Here is a 17,533-nt window from a genome sequence, read left to right on the forward strand (position 1 = left end):
TTGCCATAGTTTGTATTTAGCAAAGATAATCACCTTGCCATAGATTGCTCCTCCTCGTTTGTACTTAGCAAAGACAATATTACCACGTCAATTTCATACAGATGTACAAAACATGAATTTATGAAACATAAAAAGGTGAATTCACGAAGGGTTGCATAAGATAGTTAAGTTACCCATGGTTGCGTTCTTTGATAACCCCATGGTTGCATAAGCTGGACAATGATTTCAAGGTGAATTTTTAGGTTTTGAAATAATTGTGTGGGGAGGAGGACTAAATTTAATGGAAGAAAATTTTGAGGGATCAAAATAGATGTGAAAAATAATTCAAAGGCCTAAACCTTTGCGCTTTTTTAGGTACCATTTTAGATTATTTGTATAAGTTAGGGATCAAAAACATATTTGACTCTAAAAAATCAATTAATAAAATATAGAAAATTCAACCAATTTATCTTAAATGTGATTGGTCCACCTAGATCATGGGTTATTTAACCCAAATTTTACCATGGGTCATTTAGGCAACCCCACTTAATGTGATTTCCTTTGAAGAGATTGATCTCATCACTGTAGCTCCCGGAACACTTTGAAGAAAAGAAAAAAAAGCTTGATGATCTCAAAATTAACCTTTGTATAACCTACCAAAAGTGTTGTACATAAACATAAAAAGGGACAGTTAACCTCACTTCAATGTATACCGTTTCTACAATGCAAGTCAGGCTCAAAATACAAAACCATGTCCCGTGCTAAGTTTTAATCCAAACATATAGCGCGCCAACGTTGTCACCTTGCTATTATTTTTTATTGTTACAGTCACTTTGTTATTTAAAAAGAAAATAAAATACATGAGAGTATGTATGATATTTATGATGGAGAGAAAATTAATGACATATTTGTCACCTTAATAAACCTGTGGTCTGTAAAGAGCGACCCATGTCCTGTTTTAACTAGCAAAAATAATTGGTGTAGTACTTATTTATGATAGACACTTCGACTCGACAATTTATAACAGTTTTTTACCATTATAAATTGTAAAATTTATTGAAAAAAAAATTAACTGCCATAAATTACTAGCGTCTTAGTGTCTGTCTAAGAATCAGTGGTATATGAATTAGTAACTTGTTTTGATATTGATATACTAGTACATTATCACACTAATTAACTTTAACTCACGACAAGATCATTTGGTGTCTATTATATATGCTACTCCACATTAATGAGTCAAAAGAATTTGGTCTTTAATTAGGATAAAGGAGCAAGGTTACAGCACCCTCCTTATCAATACCTGAATTGACCAGTTCTAACATTTATTTTGGGAGGTCTAACATGTTACCATTGGGTACATGGGGTTTAGGGACCCTCACTGGAGAACTAAGGAGAAGGAAGCGACAAAAACAAGGAATGTTTTATTAAATATTAATTTCAGCATATATAGTATGGGAGGAGTGTTCTTATGGACTCATCTTTCTTTCAATATATGCTTTAATTTGTTGTAAAAAAAAAGCATATATATGTAAACGGTGCACAGATGAAAGATTTCATTTACCTCATTGTACTGATTTACTTTTTTTAATGAGAGCAATTAGGCTCAACTTTTCTGGTAATTTTAATTCATCGTAATGAGCTAAATAAAATATTTCATGTAAATCTAAATGGGCCTTCATTGGGTTATTCCTTCTCCCATAAGCATGATTAGTACAAAACTACCCCATTTCACACTCAACCAATACCACATTTTTCTTACCATCTTTCAATTCACGATCAAGATGTCCCCTGTCAATTCCACAGAAAAATGAACTTCTGTTTTAATTGCATGCTCAAGAGCTTGGAGGGTTCTCAAAGAGTCAAAGTGATGACACTGATTTCTGATCAGATTATCGATTGCCACAAGAGGGTTGAGCAAATTAAGGGTTGATAGGCACTTGCAAATTTATCTCGTACCATATACTGATTAGTCTAATCTCAAAATGCATGCGCCAAAATGGAAATTAGGATTAATTAGATGTATTTCACATTTGTTTAACTTCTAGTCAAAGACAAGGCCACAAGTAGTAGGACATAGAGTTTTGGATTAAGCTCAATTCTTGAAACTTAATTTTTAAATTATATGTGGTTCAAACTTTCTGTTTAAAGGATATAATCACTTGGATTAGGACTCTGCTCCACAAAGACATAGAAATAATGCATGCAATTACTGGTCGGTCATGCATGTGGATTGCTTTTGGAGATTACAAGAGACACATCACAGAATTAGCCATGACCCAGCATGGTTGTGTTTCCTATATCACTATCTGATTTGAAACACTGATTTGAAGTATACAGTTTCTGATAAAGTTCATGACAATTAAAGGTCTCTGTCTATCAAAATTTTCATTCAAGATGGTCTTTGCTTATTTTTGGTTCTTCACTAACGGTGTGTTTGTTAGAGTCAAGAATGAAGAGAGAGATAAAAGAGAGGGAGATAGAAGAGAGATACCGTGTTTAGTATGTCTCAAAAAGGGAAGAGAGAGAACTTTTTGGTGGGTCCCATTGATTTTTAACCTCTCCTCAAAAGAAAGAGAGATAAAGAGGGGTTGCATATGTGTTTTATGAATTTACTAGGTTATCCCTATAAAAAGATGTAGTTTATGTTTATAATATACTCCCTCCGTTCCTAATTATAAGACCTAGTTTTAAAATTTTCTAATTCCTAAAAATAAGACCTTTAACAATAATCTAGCAAAAAGTATTCTACTCTTCCATATATAACCCTTACATTAATGGTGTGTTTTCAATTCCAAAATTTTAATTACCACCTACCATTTATTAGTGAGAGAAAATAACAAAGGGTAAATATGGAAGAATGTATGCATTTTTAAAAAACCAACACACTAATTAGACACATTTAATGTTTTCTTAATAAGCGTAATTTTTTGTATTATGTCTTATAATTAGGAACGGAGGGAGTATATTTTAAGGTAAAAATGTCATTTCATACAAAATTAACTCTCTCTCTTCTCACTCTCTATTCAACGAAACTAGAGGAGAGAGACTCCACATCATTCTTTCTCTCTTCTTTTTCTCTTTACATTATTTCTCACATATTTCTCTCTACTCAACTTCTCTCTTCTCTATCTCTTTCTATCTTACCAAACTACGTGTAAGGCAACTTTATTATAGTCGAGTAGACCCGTATAAGTGATAAGTACCAAAAATACCTGATTTTCTATACTAATTTGGGTACTTATCTGTTCTAGATATGTACATTATCTTTCAAATTATCCCTCAATACGTTAATTTAGTAAGTAGATAGTTTTTATATAGAAAATATATAGATATGTTAGTTTTATCATTTAAGCTCTTTGGTTTTATTGTAGGAGAAAAGTCAGGAGATCCAAACAATTTCAAATCAAAAGGGCTACAAATATTGAAGTTCTCTTAAGCCGAATGTAGTCTCGCTTAAGCCAAATTATATGGCAGTAGCAGTGACAAATATATTGATCTTCGCTTAAGCCAAATGTAGTCTCGCTTAAGCCAAATTACATGGCAGTAGCAGTGGTTTTGTAAGACAATTTGGCTTAAGCGAGAAATGGTCTCGCTTAAGCTGAAAGACCTTACCTGAACTCGAAGAAACCTCCTCGCTTAAGCAGAACCTTTATCAGCTCAAGCGAAACTGTGCCCTGTTTATAAAAGGCTCGACCAAGATCAGAAAGAGATCATCTTTTTACCTATTTTGGACTTTTGAGAGAGAAAACTTCAGAGAGAAGAAGGGAGGAACTTTGGGAGTTTTGATTCACCATCCATCAAGCTGGAAACATCACCAAGGACGGCACGGATTATCACTTTCGTCTTAGTTCCTCTTGTAAGCATAGCATCCATGTCTATGGATAGCTAAACTTCTCTTTGTTGGGATTGGGTGTAATACTTGACTTAAATGTATCCATCTTAGTTCTCTTTCATATGAATCCATTTTATCTCTTGATTTCAATGATATGATCTTGATTTTAATGCTTGTTTTAGCTTGATCAACTAGACCATGATTTGAGATTTGATATGTGAGTGGAAGCTACATATTTGAATTAGATTTAGGTTGTATCATCTAATTTACCTGATTGCTAGACATAGGGTTAGATTTATTAGTCGCTTAACATCTGAACTCATTACGTTTTGCTTCGTTAGTTATGCGAGACATCGATAATTAGAGAAGTGAATCGTTGATTTGCTCATGTAAGAAATTAATGAGATAGATAAGAACTGATGTGATGAAATCAAGGATAGAATAGGTTGTATTGTTGAATTATAGGATATATGAGAGTTGATGTGTGAACCCCAATCCCAACAGTTTTCTCAATCTGTTTTAAACCCGTTTTTATTACTGTTTTATGTCCACAACATTTCTCAAAACAATCAACCAAACGTTTCTTGAACTATTTGCTTAAGTAATTTAGCTAAAGAACGACGTTGTATTTCCAATTTCCTGAAGACGATAAAAACCCTTACTATACTACAATTGAATCTTGAAAGGGATTTAAAAATATTTGTGGTAAAAATCTTTCAACAATAAGCAACAATACTAATCCGAGACATTTTGTTATTTGATATGTAAGTAAATAATACATTATTAACAGTAACTTTGAAGTTCACTTGTGCAATCGCTAGTAGACAATTTGTCAAAAGCAATCCACTTTTTTAGGTTCAAATCCACAATGGAAGTAAGGGTCGGCAATTAATTAATTAATTAATGATAGCATGCCAATAATTTCTTTAATTGTGATCTCTCCACGGTCCATGACTTTTAATTGCAACTACCGTTTCTAACCACTCCAACTTCCTTCAATCATGCAATATTGTGGCAACGTTCATGGAAGAAAGAGCAAGACCAAGATGTAGTTGCCTTTACCATTTTAGGCCTTGTTTTGAACCTTCTTTTGCATTCATCACTTCTTCTATTCAATTCATTTGTTTAAACAAGCACCTTCAATTAAATTTTCAAGCAAAGGGGATTCACTTGGATGAGGTGGGGTCCTTTGAGTGTTGATATTCAAGGCTATCTAGACTGCTTTACAAATAAGTCCTTTGAGTAGTTTATAACTTTATGTAGTTAATGTGCACATAGGCTTTTAAAATAAAAGTGAACAAAATATCTTTCCCTTTTGGACTTATAGTATCTTGCTTTATGACCAAATTTTACATGCCCACTAACCTTTTGGATAAAATTTACTCCGCTTTGCTACTTCACACCTAATGTATGGGTTTGCCATCCCATTGTGTTGTCTGAATTGTAGCAACCTCTAAATGGAGTAGGGGAATTTCACTTCAATCTGTGAAGGAATGGGTGAAGATCTTGGTCATTTGTTCATTGAATAAATTGATGGAATATTCAATGAATGGTCAAATATCAAATACCAAATATCAAACTTGTAAGAATATATACATCCTTTCCGAAAAGACAAACTCGGCTTGAACAAGATTGCATCAATAAATAATACATGTGGGTTTCAAAAAGACTTATAAAACATCTATAACCATATTTCCCAGAGATGCATTCAGTCAACGAATAAGCCAAGTTCAGAGTTGACAATTAATTCTTAATTAGTGATCATGAAGATGGAAATTCAGCTGCAGTCTAATTAGCTATTCTTGATATTGAATTGAGAGCCTAACTTATTTGTCAAATGAGTACAACAAACTAAGAGCCGATAAAATTAATTTATAAATATGAGGACACTGCAAAAAATTATTAGTTGAATATGGCCCAGAAGTGGATTTGTTGCCTTTAATTTAGTGGATTTGTTAAGGCTTTGACAGGTTCCAGTATCAGACATAGACAAATTTGCAACCATAAATTTAATTATAACTATATATATTTTTTGTTTTTTTTTTGAATTTATATATATATTTTTTGTTAATACTTATTCTGTTGTTGTTAAATATTAAACAATGTGAAGGGATGTATATGATGATGGTGCATGCATATGCATTAGCAAGTTGACTTATGCGAGCCTTGGAAATATAGACCACATTTTGCATCCCTCTTGAGACCACATGGGATGATTGTTAAAAACAGTATATATTATAATCCTATTGGTTCTAAGAAGATAGAGAAATACTAAAATGCATAATATTAATATTAGTCAAGAGTGCATATGTAGCATCTGTCATAGATCATGTTCTGGTTTGATTGAATAAGCATCTTTTGGTTTTATGTTTTTTCAGAAAACAGTCTTCCTTTTGTTTTCTTTCTGTTATTCATTAGAGATCAGCAATGACAATGCTATTTTTGTAAGAAAAAGGTTTGTTCAATCCAAAATATTTTACTTGAAGGATCTGAATTGATGACATGATATATTGCACATGCTTTTGAAAGGAAAAACTATGTCAGACTTGAATCTAAAATGCGGTTGTATATTGTATCTTCCCATTGGGCTAATTCACTGCACCTGTTTTCCTCATTGGACTTTGTACGAATGACATTTTATTTGTTTCACAATCCACAATACAATTACGAGCGATACAAATTATAAAAGCCCAATATTTTTATTTATGCTGGATCAATATGTTTTCGGGCCACCTCACTTCAGGCCCATTAAAGTTCAGAGTAATATATCACCATAAATGTTTTACATTCTTTGTCACAATGGTGGATCACCATGGAATGGAGCAGTTGTTGTTCTTAAGGTTATGATAGAGCTCCAAGTTCCACAACAAAGGGTACCTATAGAAGATACTCTGACGCTAAAGTGTTAAGAGAGAATCCTATATGAGGATTTCAAGTGACAATGCTAAGAATGAATAACATGTTATGTAAATGAATGATATAATATGTATTTATAGGCTCGGAGCTCATGATAATTGTCTCTGCAAGCGTGAAGAAGACCCTTTAAGTTGAACTTTTGAGCGATCATATGATTTTCAACCCTCTTGCCTCAATTTATTGTGTCTCTGTCATTAGGTGTCTGAGCGAACACAGGCTGATGCGTGATGTTTCTTCATTAGTCATTTTGTCCGATCTTATGACGAATGCTTCTATGCGTGTCTTTTGGTCGGCTGAAATGTCATTAGGTGGGTTGCTTAGAAGCCGGGCAAAACAAGTTTTGTAGCCATGAAGACTCTCTCCTGTTGTGCAGCACCTCGAGCAACAACTTAACCAATCACAAACAAGTTTTTATGACTTAATTTTTCATTGATTAATCTCAACCGTCCAATAGATCGAACAATTATTGCATGATTTTATAGTAGAGTTAGAATGAAGATACTTGTTCAAGAGGATTCGGATTCAACGAATTCTTCATGCACATAGCCATTAGTTATCATCAATTTTATGATGCAAATATTTAATGAATCATTACAACAACAAAAAATCATTAGCTCCAGTTATCCCAACACAACTTTGTACTTTACAAATGAACATTTTCCTGCGTTCAATGTTTGAACTTGTTATAATCACTTTTTCCACACCAAATGAACATATTCTTATTAATTTCTCTACTCTACCATGTTTCCACACTTATTCACAATTTAGGCTAAAAGAAACAGCAAGACATAAAATGGGCTTGGAAGTTCAATGTTTCTGGCGATGGACCACTATTTTGATCCCACGAGCTAATGTTTGATCATCTCATGCATCACAAAGCTATACATATTATCCAGAGATATTTGAGCTTGACTCTGAGACTTGATTTTTGTTTGTTCCTCAACTTAATTCCATGGGAGCTGAGTAGCTTTCTCAAATTTAATAATTGAATTGGAAACATGAACTCTTTTTAGTTCCCACTGCAAAAACCATCCTTCTGCACGTGAACAATGATCCTTTCTTCCGTTGGAGGCTGACATGGACATGCTAGTGCTATGAATCTTGGTACTTCATCTCCTGGCATCAACACAGGCAAGCTCGGACCATGGTTCCTCTGTATCAGCTTCTGAAAAACAATATATACAACAAACCCATTTATTGTTTCCTCACAAAATCATTATTATGAAGATATATCTTTATCTAATTTCTTTCTGAAATATATAGAAATTAATCAATGAATTTTTGGGTGTGAGCATGAGCAAGGCAAGAGAAGTTTTTACCAGAACAGGGTACCCTGGTTTTGGGCTAGAGGAAGTGAAGTGTGCTTGTATCTGATCAGCATGAGTGTCGTTGATTATAAATCCATAAGATTGAAGCAAAGATTGAAGCTTGTCCCAGTGTAGACAACAGCAGAAGAAGCAGCAGATGAATAATAACAAGGCAACGAGCAGGGCTAAACCAAGAGGAAACCCAATAGATACTCTGTCTGGTGTGTCCTCAATCTCCATTTGGATCTCTTATTTTCTATGTTCTATGGTGTTTTTCACCTGAATGAATTGAAAGGAATCCTAGAGGAGTGAAGATTTTGATGTGAACAAAATAAAACGTGGAGGCTTTGCATTAAATGGAATGGTTAGCACTGCATTAAATGGAATGGTTAGCACTGAGTTGACTTGATGAAGCACTTACTGATAAGTGGAGTGTGACTTGTTTTATTTAAACCTAATGTTTTAGATTATTTATAGCCGGTGTGAGCACTTATTGAACATTACATTTTCCTTCTCTCTAAAGAACTAACCAAAACTTATATATACAACTTATTAGATATGAGATTGTATCATGTTCAATAAAGTTATCGAGGTATGACGTACTACAACCATTTATGTTTTAGTTGTGTTTGTTATCTCCTGCTAATGGAGGGCATCCACTTTCAATGGTATACATGTCATGGGGCTAAGGGTAGCCAGGTGTACTAGTGTTATGCACGGGTGCTTATAAAGCGCATCCCAAGGGATGTAGAATAAAATGTGAAAGATTAATAATAGACAGATATATTTTATGACGGACATTCATTAAACATATACGTTTGTAAGGTGGTTTTTAACTTTCATAATATTTTGTAGCAGTTAACAACCTCATAAAACCGTATGTTAAATGAATATCTGCTAAGAGTGAATATTTATCGATCAATTTTTAATTAATGTGATAAATAATTTATAATTTTAAAAAATAGGTAAAAGTTAAAAGATCCCATGCACATCATAGGAATTTTGTGGCCTGTGATGATTTTACATCAGAATGGAAGAACATTAGGTCTTGGTCACTTTCAAATAAATTGGAACTCCAAGGTGGAAAGCATTATAAATTTGGACCTAACTTATCAAATGGTAAGCTTCAATACTAACTTTTTATGCGGGAGTACAATTCCGTATTAGAACAAGAAAAAGCCGAAACAGAAACACAAAGAAAAAGGGCCAATCATCTCTTTGTTAAGTGAGCTATAGATGATTGATCTTTGAAGATCAACACAAGACAAAAGTAAGTGGAAAAACAAACCGTACTCTTATGGGCTAAATATTATTTTGATCCTCGTAAATATCAGATACTTGATTTCAGTCTCTTGTTGGAGCAAAGTTGTAATTAGATCCATATAATTAGATATTGATTTTACTCATCGCTTGAATCTTAAATGTCTACATGTTAAGTGAGTGCTTAAGTGGTAGTATTGTACAAGTTATTTTATTAAGTTGATGTGACCGAGACGTGGATAATAAATAAAAGCTCATTGAAAAATGCCACATAAGCATCAATGTCTTAACCAAGTGAGCTTAATTAAACGACATTGGCATAAACGTTCACTAGACATGTAGGCATTTCGTTTGAACTCAAACTCAAGCTAGGACTTACATCAAACAACTATCTAATAAATAAATACAACTTTGGTGGAGATGGAGGAATATTGTCAATAGAGAATAAAGGAGTTCCGGAAGGAATTGAAGTATTGATTTCTCGGGGAACAAAGCTTATTTTTTAGGTCCAAAGATTTTTTTTTTTTCTGTTTCGAAATGGTCCAAGATTTTATCTTTTTCAATTGGTGCCATTTTGTTTTGGGCTATTAATATATCAAAGCCCAAATATATAACAAAAAATATAGAGACAAAAAAAAATAACACTTTGGATACACGACGCAGAGTAGAGCGAAGCGAACCCCATGAACGCACACACACAGTAAGAAGGAGAAAGCTTTCTTCAATTTCAAGGTTCACGCTGGTCAATTGGAGTTGACAGCGAGAGATGGAGGGTTCAAAGTTTCTGCAAGGTGAGTCGAAGAGAGTTTTCAGTGAAGGCATTGATTTGGTTCTGAATCGGTGGTCGGCGCTGCAAACAGCCGTTGAGAACGAATGGGGTGGCCGTGATTCAAACCTCAAAGCGCATCAACTCGCCGCTGACGTGCTTTCCTGGTTCACCCAATCCAAAGGTATATCAATATCATAATTCTGTAAAAAATAAATTGATTTTTGATTTTATTGTGAATTTATTCATTGGTGAATGGTGATTCCCAGAGCCGCTTTATATTGATGACCTAGAAGCCATATTCGATGAAGGAATGCTTTCTCTAAATGTAGAGGTTGAGGATGGAAGCATTGAAGAGGTATGTTGAATTGAACCTGTCATTAAGTTTGGTTTTGTATGGATTAATTTGGTTTTATTATCGCTATATAATGCTTGTAATACTGTAATCCTACGACTTAACCTAATCAATAAGACGGAACTACAACTGCTCTGTAGTCGCAGACGTAGGTGCATTTTGCCGAACAACGTGATCAAACCTCGTGTGTTTTTCTATTTTTTTCTGGGTCATCTCTGCTCCTATGCTACAAAGATTTAACTTTTATCCTAGTTGGCTCATGTTGTTTTTTCTTGAGAAGTAATCAAGTAAAATTCAGCTTCATATATTCCACTTGTTAGTGACTTGTTGCTGCTGATTCATGGATATATGTATTTCCAATGGTGACTTATTCTTATTTTTTATGTCCATGTTCATGATTATGTAGGTAGCTGGAAATTTAATGGCTATGCATGACGAATGCGTAGAGGGTAATTTTAGGTCCATTGATATACTCAGGGAAGCCAATATTAAGCAAGCTGCTCGTCCTCGACTAGCACAGGTAAATTATTGCAGAATACATGCAAAATGGAACTTTCTGTTCTATTGGATTTGTAATATCAAATTATGTGGGTTATGTATGATTAATTTAGGTTTCCATTTTGTAAATGACGGGGGGTATTTCTGGAGGGAAGAACATTAAGTTATTATTTGATTTCATTTGGTACATGATTTTGGTATGTCCTATTCTAAAGCCATGTAAAAGTAAAACAAGACTGTATGGAGTAATCTGATGTTTATAGTGACTTCAGAAGGAGTGCGGCCTTTACACCTTCTCTGCAATACAAATGTCTTACTGGCATCCTTGAGACTGTTTTCCACAATCCTAAATCCCCCACATGTTTCTCTCCTTCCCCTTTCAGCCAAACATCTCTCACTGCTCTAACACACAGTCATATACTTTTCCAACCCAGGCCTAAGCCCAATGGCCACTTGGGCTTGATATCTTTTGGGTGGTTGACAGTTACATTAAGGACTCTGGTGAAAGCTATGATTTTTTTTACATGATAATTTCCTAAATCGTTGCTACCCATGTTAAAGGTGTGATCAACTTTCAGGAGCTCTTGATCCTGGGACTGGATGATTTAGATTGGATTATTACTTTATTATGCATTGAAGAGTGTAATTTTGGTTTTCTATGTGGTATCATTTTATTGTTATTTTTCGTATTTAGGGAGTTCATTCTAATTTTAGATTATCTCGTTCAGCTTAGAATAGGATTCATTATTAGGTTGTTTAGTGAACAGTTAGAGTCTTTTGATGATTAAAAGATGTGCAAATTTGAGTTTTCCTTTCAAGTTTTATTTTAAGTTTGAGTTGGAATAGCAGTCCACACTTAAAGGAGTACCTTAGGTTTATCAGGGGTGTATCATGGCAAGAGAGATCCACTCTACGGGATACTTGTCCTATGTTAGAATCCCTCTTAGGCTTCTTTCCTACAATTTTATCTTTCCTTAAAAATATGTAACTTTTTCCTCCTCACATGTGACTAAATTGTGTAATTGTCAATTTATTATTTATGTTTAGTGGGCATGTTTGGTTGAGGTTTACACATTTCTCCTTGCTCACATATTTACTAAGTAACAATTGGCGATCATTCAACCCCCTGAATTTGAAAAGAGTAATTTATGATGTGCTAGATTGTCAACGATGATGAAGATGAAGACAGTGATAATGATGAGAACATTATTGGGGGTGATAACTCTTCAAACATGGATGTGGACATCCAAAATTTTGAGTCAGACATGAATTCAGTAAACAAGCCAGCTAATGAACCTCTGTCAAAGGCTGCAGCTGAAGCTGATGACGGATGGGTTGCCGTTTCAAGGAGGAGTAGAGGTAGAAAAAATTAGATGAAAAAACAATTTATTTTTAAGGATACGTAGTCTTCCTCTGTTTTCTTGTGCCTTTTGAGGCTTTGAGGCATTGCAAACCTTCATAGGGTGTGTAACTAAGTATCTGAACTTTTGTTTACTTAATATACGAGGTCTTTAGATTCGAAATGCTACATTACTTATTTCTTCAGCTTGTGTGTTAGACATTGTAGTATGTTTAGTGTGAACCATTGAAGGCTGTGCCAAATCTTGTAGCAGTGATCAAGTTGGTCACCTTCTTTGTTCCACCACAAACACCATGGTAGATCTTTTCTTTCACACACTTATGCAGATGTTTTTTATTCATTTCCACCATAATGACTCATTCTCATCAATAGCAGGTGATACACTTATTGGTTTTTACTGATCTTAAATCCTAAACCTAAACCCTGTTTTCACTCTAACACCAGAACCTTGGTTTTGATTCTTGTTTTCAGACTCACATCCTAAGCTAATCATACATTTTCTTCTGACTCACTGCACTGAGACGTTTTCTTCACATAGAACTAATTTTTCTTTCACCATTCATACACTAACGGACTAACCACACAGAAAGGAGGTAAAGAGGGGAAAAGTACAAAAGGTGCACCAATGTTTCCTTCATGTGCTTGATCTAGGTAATGACATCAAAGAATTCACTATTTCCTGTCAAATCCAACCGGCCATGTTGACCGAGTGATTTGCCTAGTTGCATTGAATGTATAGGTTTGATCAGTAACTGTAAATTTGTGATCTTTTCCGAAGCTCGGTGCTCTTTCGTTTTGATTTCAAAATGTAAGTTGCTCGTGAGATGTGTTTACTTGCTTGATCAATGAGACTTTTCTTGTTTATTCTCAGCAACATGCAATAACTCAGATGTTATTCTCAGCAACATGTGTTTATTCTCAGCAACCCAACTTGCACATGCTACAGATGTAAGAATTGCTCTTCCTTTTTTTCTTTTCTGCTGTTTCCTTTTGAATCACGGATGGGGTTTTAGTCTTTGATCAAAATCACTGGTTTAATGACTACTTTCAATTTGTGAAATGTGATGGTGATTTCAATTTGTTTATGATGAGCACGGGGCTTGTAAGAGTGTTTGTAGTTAGAGCTTTTTAAAGGATCACAGGATTAAATTGAACTTATAGTATTTACTTTTCGTGTATCAATGTACAATAGCAAGTTTGATTCAGAATAATCAATAATTGAATCATCATTAAGTTCCCCAACAAATATCCATCAGTAGACTATCAACCAGCTTTGTCTCGTTATATTTGTATATTTTCATGTAGGTGTTCCTCTTGTCTTCTTCCTTCTTCTTTTTTTTTCTTTTTCCAATTTTATGTTTTTCAATAAAGGAAAGGTTTCTGTTTTCTGTATCTTCATCGATTCCATGGTAAGTAAGATCCAAGCTTCTTCCCATTGTTTGTGGCTTTATGTGACATGAGTTTTCACACTTGAACTTTCTAAAAAGCAGTGAGGCCACGTCATTGGTCGTATCTGAAAGATTCTCGTGAATTATATACAGTGAGACTGAGAAGGGTAATATGGCAACTCTAATCCGTGTTCTCTTCAGGTTGGATAAGACTTTGATTTGATTTTCAAGCAAATGAAGGGTAATCACTGATCACATTGCATCCTCGGAATCTAAGTATTATGTGTAGTTATTCTTTTCTTCTACGAACTGTTAGCTAGTGTATAGCCTTTGGATGTTTCACGTTTCTTTGTTACAGAATGTGAGCATGGATATAGTACATGAACAACCAACACGTATATCACATATGCACCTTTTCTCTGTAATGACAGTGTCTGAGCTAGTATAACATGCAATAATAATACCTGAAGTGTTTGTACTAGTGCATCTTAGCTACTAGTGCTGAACAAAATTTATTAAAATCTCCTGTGGAGACTGTTTTAAGTCCTTAATAATTGACACTGAGAACCTCTAGAGCTTTAGTTCAAGTATATAGGATATTATTGTTGGTATAACTCAACTCAGAAGCAATCTGTTTTCTCGAGTTTTCTACTTACTTACTGTTTGTAAGGTTTCCCAATGGTAAGTGGAAGTACAGTCTTGTTTTGATAGACAGTGTGACAACGTGATGAGTTGCACATGACATTAGATTGGTGCTTTTGGTGATTGTATATTTTAAAGGCTATCTTTGAAATAGTTTATTTGAGCTTACTTAATAATATAATCACTTAAGAATGTGTTTGATTTAGCTTATAAAAATAATATACTTGAGTGTATTTTGATAATTACCTTCTTAGATTAGCTTATTTACCTATAAGTTATTATAAGCATATACATAATTGCTTATGTGATACTTAAATAAGCTATTTGCACAAATTCATTCTAACTGAATACATAAGTGATGATTTTTATAGTCTTGCTGGAGAGCAAACACAGAATTGCTGTTGAAAAAGATAATTTTGAGGTAAACTCTAAGACTTAATTACTTGCTTTCAAAAATCATTTTCTATTTTATTTTATATTCTATTTTTTAAACTTAAGTCAGAAAAAGGATAAAACATTAAATATTATTTTGATTGTTTCTGTACAAAACTTAAAATAAAAAAGGTGTCATCTTTGTGATTAAAAATAAAATAAAAATTGAAGCCTAAGACATCCTGAACTTTTCAAACTGTGACAGCTTTTTGTGGGCTTATGCACTTTTTTTATGTGAGGATCCTGGTCATAAGAATTGAATAGCTATTTCTAGCTAATGCTTGTATATAGTTATTTTTATGTTGTTTTTTAAACATGTAAGAGTCAATTCTATTTGAGTCGAGAACATCCATACATCTTGGTGGGGTTAGCTCTCACAACAAGAGTTTTTTTTTTGTTTTGTTCACAAGAAAAACTTGAGACCCTACTTAAAAGAAATCAAACATTACCACTTGAACCAAAGAATTGGTCAATTTTATATTGTAGTTAGGAATATTCCCTATGCTCTTTTTCTTTTCTTTTCTTTTTTTCTGCTGCTTTCTTCCCAAGAATGAAAATTGAATAAAGAAATACGGATCACATTCTTATTTCTCATATTCCATAGAAAACTATTTCATAATTAGAAGTTATACAAAGAAATTGAGAAGTCATATCTGAAAAGAATAGAAACAAAAACTCAAACTTTACTCTCTTATTATGTTAACAATATTGCATGAACCTCTGCACATGCATCTTCTTAATCCTCAGGGGGCAATTAACTATTAACTAGGCCCTCTCTTCCCCTAATTGTATTCATGATCACATTCACATGAACATTTATCATTGGTAAGTGAGCCTAAGAATCATAAAGATTATTCCATCACACCCTGACATTTCAATTTATTTGCCTTTGTATTTGGCATATGTGAGAAAACAAAACCAGTCAACACCAATGGAAATCTTCTCATGACAAAGTATTCTACTCTCACAAACATCTTCCTCCATAACCAGCACTTCTAAATAGTGCTTGCTTAATATCTTCTGAACTAAGTGTTGTCCTTCTCTCCAATTCCTGTTACATAACAAACAACAAAACATGATAGATCACTCCATGGAAAAAAAGACCATATATGGAAGAATGGAATTTCTCCAACCAATTTTTGTTATGCTGTGTTCTCCAGGGTTTTAAAATGGGTTTGAAACTGCAATCACAGCCACAACATAAAGAGTTTTGAAGTCTCTATTATGGCATCGTGACTGCAATTGTGGCCGCGTCTACCCGCATTTGTTTGTTGTTCCACAACTGCAACTACGACCGCAATTTAAAACCTTGGTGTCACAAAACTATCATACTAATATACCTCCGAGCAAGAAGCCTGCATTGTGAAATCATTGAAACAACTAATGACACATTGTTGAATCTCAAGGCCTAATGCTTCCAGGGTGTTTACTGTTGATAGCAACAAGCCTGGCTTGCCTGCACAACAAATTTCGACCCGGGTGTCAACATTCCTCTCCACCTCAAACTGCAAAGACAAGAAAAGAAAAATGAAAAAGCAGTGAGAACTTCACAAATCACAATTAGGAATCCTCCAAAGCAGAGTTAGTTCAAAGGGTCAAGACTATATTTGGATATCAATCATCACAAATGAAGACAGAATTAGCACGCACTTCAGACAAAAAATGAATGAGACGCTTATTATAGATAGCTTATTATAGATTAAGATGAAAGTCATATATCATAGTGTAGTTAAGTTGTATCCAAACACTCTCAATTGATGAACTGATACTAGTTATAGCACGGAAGTTTCATACCTTAGGTGAATTTCTCACTAGGATTTCATTTGGCTTTACATCTTTGAAAATGCCTGCCATATTTGAATCTACTTCTACTTCTTGTTGCAGATTGTTGATCTTATCCAAAAGCTCTTTCATGTAATCAATAGTGTCTCCAAGTATAGATGTTCTGTCCATCTGTGATGAGTATTCAACATTCAGCAACACAAATTAGATCTGCATAAAACACCCATTATATTATTGTACTTATAGCACTCAATAGTGAATGATCCTCACTGCGTACCTTACTTATCTTGGGGACAATTGCTCTTAGCATCGATAGGCGATCGTTTAGCCTCTTTCTTCTTCTCCTCTCTGCCATTAGATTCTTTGAGGGTTGTCCCTGCACCTTCTTTGCTCTATTCTTTCTTTCCAGACCGACACCACCCATGTTGAAAACTGGCATTTCAGGTTCAGGGGACTGTGTTGCTGGCTCCATTTTGCAAGTGGTTTGCAGCTCCATGTTCTGAAGCTCTTCCCCAAGCAAACCTGGATCCTCTTCTTCCATCATGGACAATGGAAAGTCTTTTGGTAAAGGACATGGAGGGATATTAAAGGGAGTATCAAGGGAATAATTATAGTATGAATCCATAACCTGTGGTGGTGCTGAGGATGAGGATTCTTCAAGTAAGGAGCCATAAATTTCATTGAAGGTGTAGTCATTGTTGTAACTTTGGGGAACTTGAGAAGAGTTTGGGAGATAGCCAAGAGAGTTTTGATCAAAACTGTCAAAACTGAAGCCATTGGAGAAGAACTGGTTTTCTTCTGTGTTTGGATTGGTTTCCCATGTTTCTCTTCTCAGGGCCATTAATTCGTCCAAGAAATCCTGGTCATAGAGCTCCATCTCTCTCTTTCTCTCTATGTGTTGTAAGTGCTAATTTTTTAAGAAAAACACTCTTTGAGAATGTGTAGTTCTGATCTGAGGAATTTATAGAAGGGTACAGCAAGGCTTGTGGCATATTGATTATTATATGCTATATAGT

The 17,533-nt window shown here is 34.4% G+C and overlaps 3 protein-coding genes across 3 annotated transcripts; 1 reads left to right on the forward strand and 2 right to left on the reverse strand.

Annotated features, from left to right (window-relative positions):
- Positions 1-7,306: 7,306 nt before the first annotated feature.
- Positions 7,307-8,486, reverse strand: LOC130732212 (uncharacterized protein At5g65660-like). The gene is made up of 2 exons (XM_057584316.1): positions 8,047-8,486; positions 7,307-7,892 (listed from the first exon to the last, which is right to left on the reverse strand). Exons 1-2 carry the CDS (start codon positions 8,272-8,274, stop codon positions 7,737-7,739), a joined length of 384 nt encoding a protein of 127 aa, XP_057440299.1. The 5' UTR covers positions 8,275-8,486; the 3' UTR covers positions 7,307-7,736.
- A 1,447-nt stretch (positions 8,487-9,933) lies between these two features.
- On the forward strand, positions 9,934-12,436 carry LOC130727683 (uncharacterized). Its single transcript, XM_057578886.1, has 4 exons — positions 9,934-10,244; positions 10,330-10,418; positions 10,822-10,935; positions 12,074-12,436. Exons 1-4 carry the CDS (start codon positions 10,061-10,063, stop codon positions 12,284-12,286), a joined length of 600 nt encoding a protein of 199 aa, XP_057434869.1. The 5' UTR covers positions 9,934-10,060; the 3' UTR covers positions 12,287-12,436.
- Positions 12,437-15,389: 2,953 nt separating this feature from the next.
- On the reverse strand, positions 15,390-17,484 carry LOC130727684 (transcription factor bHLH93-like). The gene is made up of 4 exons (XM_057578888.1): positions 16,795-17,484; positions 16,530-16,688; positions 16,076-16,240; positions 15,390-15,786 (listed from the first exon to the last, which is right to left on the reverse strand). The coding sequence occupies exons 1-4, from the start codon at positions 17,392-17,394 to the stop codon at positions 15,700-15,702; spliced, it is 1,011 nt and encodes a 336-aa protein (XP_057434871.1). The 5' UTR covers positions 17,395-17,484; the 3' UTR covers positions 15,390-15,699.
- Between the last annotated feature and the right edge of the window lie 49 nt (positions 17,485-17,533).

The sequence above is a fragment of the Lotus japonicus genome, chromosome 1, assembly GCF_012489685.1.
Source record: "Lotus japonicus ecotype B-129 chromosome 1, LjGifu_v1.2".
In the NCBI taxonomy this organism is placed as follows: Eukaryota; Viridiplantae; Streptophyta; class Magnoliopsida; order Fabales; family Fabaceae; genus Lotus; species Lotus japonicus.

What these genes read in the sequence shown, in the direction of transcription:
- LOC130727684 (XM_057578888.1), bottom strand. Translation starts at nt 17,394, where the DNA reads ATGGAGCTCTATGACCAGGATTTCTTGGACGAATTAATGGCCCTGAGA. An exon ending in TAGTGAGAAATTCACCTAAG is followed by an intron (nt 16,241 to 16,529) that starts GTATGAAACTTC and finishes TTGTCTTTGCAG; the next exon opens with TTTGAGGTGGAGAGGAATGT. An exon ending in TGCAGGCTTCTTGCTCGGAG is followed by an intron (nt 15,787 to 16,075) that starts GTATATTAGTAT and finishes GTTATGTAACAG; the next exon opens with GAATTGGAGAGAAGGACAAC.
- LOC130732212 (XM_057584316.1), bottom strand. Translation starts at nt 8,274, where the DNA reads ATGGAGATTGAGGACACACCAGACAGAGTATCTATTGGGTTTCCTCTT. An exon ending in AACCAGGGTACCCTGTTCTG is followed by an intron (nt 7,893 to 8,046) that starts GTAAAAACTTCT and finishes ATTGTTTTTCAG; the next exon opens with AAGCTGATACAGAGGAACCA.
- LOC130727683 (XM_057578886.1), top strand. Translation starts at nt 10,061, where the DNA reads ATGGAGGGTTCAAAGTTTCTGCAAGGTGAGTCGAAGAGAGTTTTCAGT. An exon ending in AGGATGGAAGCATTGAAGAG is followed by an intron (nt 10,419 to 10,821) that starts GTATGTTGAATT and finishes ATGATTATGTAG; the next exon opens with GTAGCTGGAAATTTAATGGC. An exon ending in CTCGTCCTCGACTAGCACAG is followed by an intron (nt 10,936 to 12,073) that starts GTAAATTATTGC and finishes ATGATGTGCTAG; the next exon opens with ATTGTCAACGATGATGAAGA.